We start from the raw sequence: 3,710 nt of genomic DNA, 5'->3' as shown, positions 1-3,710 counted from the left end.
GTCTCAGCCAGGACACATCACTAAGCATTCTCCACACTAGGATTTTTATCTAGCACCACTTTCCAAAGCAAGGGTCAGCCAACTTTTTTCATAAAGGGCCAGATGATAATTATTTTAGGTGTTGTGGCCCATATCTCTGTTGCAACCACGGAACTCTGTCCTTACAGTGCAAAAGTAAGAGTGCATAAACTAATCAGTTTGGCTGTTTTCCAATAAAACTGTATTTACAAAAATAGGTGGTAGGCCAGATTTAGCCTGTTGGCCATAATTTACTCACACCTACTCTAGAATCTGGATTTCCAGGTGGCATGGCGTTTTAATTTTCTTTCTTTACTCTTGTTAAATTTCATATGTTGTTTGATCTTCTCTCTGCCTAGATTTGAAATTCCCCAAAATTAGGGACTATTTTTTACTTGTATACCCCAAAACAACCCATTCAGGATCTTGAGTATATAGGTACACAATGCTGCTGGCTGGATAGAGATAGAAGTTTAATGGTCTTGGAACACATGGCACCAGGTCCAAAATCAGGTTATCTCACCTTTCTCCCCCAAGGACATCCTTCTTGCCCCTCACCCTGACCCGTGGACAAGGCTGGCTCCTAGGTGAACGGGTCTGTGTTTGTGTTACAGGTACACATGGCATTTAGGGATGTGGCTGTGGATTTTACTCAGGAGGAGTGGAGGCTGTTGAGCTCTGCTCAGAGGACCCTGTACAGGGAGGTGATGCTGGAGAACTATGGTAACCTGGTCTCTCTGGGTAAGTATAGCTTCTCTTATGATTTGCATTCTTGCTGCTGGGCATTTAGACTATGCTTGAAGCAGCCATCTTGCTTTTTGCCTTTGCCTTTGCCTTTGCTTTAGGCCCCAAAACAAGGACATTCTGTTTCCTAGAGTTAAAAATGGGTAGATTATGTGTGCATGTGCATGCATGTATGTATGTGTGCATGATACTCTACATTTCTAGGCCATTTCCCCCAGGCTAGGACTATTTTTGTGGGATATCTTCTTCTAGATGGGGGAGGTGTTCATCTACCCAGCATGGAGTAAAATCAGCATATTCACTCTTATCCTAGTTTACTTTCCCTACTTGTCCCTTCCATTGCTGAGAGCTCACTATTCTTCTGTCTTTCATTTTACCTTTTGATATTCTTTACCCACTTTGGGAGCTCTGGTGGCACAGTGCCTAAATCATTTGACCGCTAACCAGAAGGCTGGCAGTTCATACCCACCAGCCACTCCTCAGAAGGAAGGTTGGGCAATCTGCTTCCATAGTGATACTGCTTCGGAACCCAAGGAGGGGTCGCTATGAGTCAGATCTGACTCGATGGCAGTGAGTTTGGTTTTTGGGGTTTTACCCACTTTGGCTCTGAGTTCTGGAATGGGCCCTTGAGCACATAATTTACAGTTACCTTGTTTTCTTTTCCTCTGAGCAGGAATTCCATTTTCTAAGCCAAAACTCATCACACAGCTAGAACAAGGGAAAGACACGTGGAAAGAGGAGAAAAAATGTCCACCAGCCATCTATCCAGGTGAGTGGGGAGCACTGGAGAGATGGGGTACAGAGCATTCAGCAGCTCAGGTTGGGAGAGAGGAGGTATCACTCCAGGTTAGAGAGGAAGCTGTTCTCCTGACTTCCTAGACTGGTGTTCAGATTGCCTGGCACTGCCTTCCTTCATCCTTACTAAGTGAGGGGCTTTCCTGGTGTCTCTTGACTCCTTCTTCTCCTAGGAAGCCTTTCTTCTTCTCCCTCGGTTTGCCTTCTCTAGCTTACTCTGTTCTTTCCCATATTTGGAGTTCTTTCTATTGTTGATACTATTTTCAAAAATTACCATATAAGAATGTGGGAAAAAAACTGAGTGAACTAGAGAAAAAAGGCAAAAAACCTCAGGCGAAGAAAGACTAAAAAAACCTATTGAGAAATTGAAATGGAATTCAAAATAACTTGAATGCTAAGAATGACTTTCACCTATTTTAATGGTTGAATAGGTGACTCCATTACCATAACTTCAACTCTAAGAATCAGCAGGAAGCTGGTTCCTATGGGGTTGAATTTATCTCCCCTTTTCAACTTCTCCATTTATTTCTGACATCAGCCATCCAACAGCACTCTACTGGGTTTATTTGTTGGAATGTCTTCAAAACTCCCAGAATCACCATACCAGCAATAACAATTTTCATATAACAGAGAAAGATAGAAACAAAGGTATGCATAGTGCAGGTCAGGGATGGGTTCCAGCACAAGAACCTGCTTATCCTCCTAAATACAGATCTTCTCTTTCAAATGCTCCATGTCATCTCTCTGGGGCAGAATTACTTCCTGCCCATGCAGCTCTTGGGGCTGACATGTCCCCTGTGGGTACAACTCTTCATCTCCTCTCTGCTCCATTCTCCAGGTCTGCTCATTATCTCTGCTTCTGGCACCATTACTGCCACCACCCACAGCTCTTAAATGCATTTCAGCTCTTTTACTGGCATCTGGGAGGGTTTTTGGCACAGAGCTTCTATGTCCTAATGGATGTACCTTCTCCCTGCTTAAGTTGGCCCCTAAATGCTTTTGCCTGCCCTTGTATTCCAGGCAGGCCTGTGCCACATCACGCTGCTTGTGGTCTCCACTACTTCTGGTACCATTGTAGCCCTAAGTGTGTTACAATTCTTTACCTGTGTGCAGCTCTCCCACAGGTCTAGGAGGGGTCTCAGTGCTAGGGTCTCATCCAGGTTTTTGTCAATCAGCCTGCCCTCTAGGCTCTCGTCAACCAAGAGGCCCTGAAACCTCTGTGTTGCAGGGCTTTTTATAAGCCATTCTTTGTGCTCCTTGTCAATTATAAGTCAGGGCCTCCCTACCCAGATGGAGCCCAATTACTCCCCACCACACACACTCCCTACATCCTTTATTCTGTAGCTGTCATTGGGTATTATTTCATCTACATACATTATAAACTCTGTAATACAATATTAAAACATTTGCTTTTGTCACTCATATATTTTAAAGAAATTAGGGGGAAATGTACTTTTATATTCATCTTATTGGTGCCCTTCATTTTTTTTCTGAGTTTTCACCTGATACCATGTTCCTTCAACCTGAAGGATTTCATTTAGCATATCTTATGGTACAACTGGCAGTATTTTCTCTTCTTGTTTTTTCTGAAAATGTCTTTATCTTGCCTTCTTGCTTTCATCTTCATTCTTTTTTTTTTTTTTTTTTATTGTGATTTGGGTGGAATTTACAGAGCAAATTCATTTTCCATTCAACAGTTCATACACATTTTGTTTCATGGCATTGATTACAATCCCCATAATGTAACAGCTGTTTTCCCACTTCCTCCCTGTGATTACCTTTTCCCTATGTCCTTCTTTCCTATGTATTCCTGGCCTCTGAGCTATCTCCCTATGCAAATGCTGCTCTTTTGATCTCTCATAGTTGATTGTTGTAAGGAGTGTACCTACCTGACGAAATGTTACCTTATAGGCTTGTCCATTGTCTGACTGGAAGCTGCAGAAGTGAGTTCAATTCCAGCCCTAAAGGAACTATAGTCTTGGGGGTCTTAGCAGTCTTTGTCAGACCAGTAAACCTGCCTTTTTTTTTTTTTTTTTCCAATGATTTTGTGTTTTGTTTCACATTGTTCTCCCACTCTATTTAGGATCTCCTACATAGAACCCCCTCCGATGGTTGACAGTGGTAATGGGTACCACCTAGTTCTTCTGGTCTCA

The 3,710-nt window shown here is 42.7% G+C and overlaps 1 protein-coding gene across 1 annotated transcript in view; it reads left to right on the top strand.

The window, feature by feature from the left end:
- Positions 1–638: 638 nt before the first annotated feature.
- Positions 639–3,710, top strand: part of ZNF133 (zinc finger protein 133) — a 48,158-nt gene continuing 45,086 nt past the window's right edge. Inside the window, exons 1-2 of the mRNA XM_007948209.1 lie at positions 639–759; positions 1,436–1,531. Of these exons, the coding sequence (XP_007946400.1) occupies positions 639–759; positions 1,436–1,531 (217 nt within the window). The remainder of the gene's footprint in view (positions 760–1,435; positions 1,532–3,710) is intronic.

The sequence above is a fragment of the Orycteropus afer genome, unplaced genomic scaffold, assembly GCF_000298275.1.
Source record: "Orycteropus afer afer isolate SDZICR_OR568_19922 unplaced genomic scaffold, OryAfe1.0 scaffold00208, whole genome shotgun sequence".
NCBI classification, from domain to species: Eukaryota; Metazoa; Chordata; class Mammalia; order Tubulidentata; family Orycteropodidae; genus Orycteropus; species Orycteropus afer.
The sequence above is the reverse complement of the archived record's forward strand: the minus strand, read 5'-3'. Positions and strand labels throughout refer to the sequence as shown.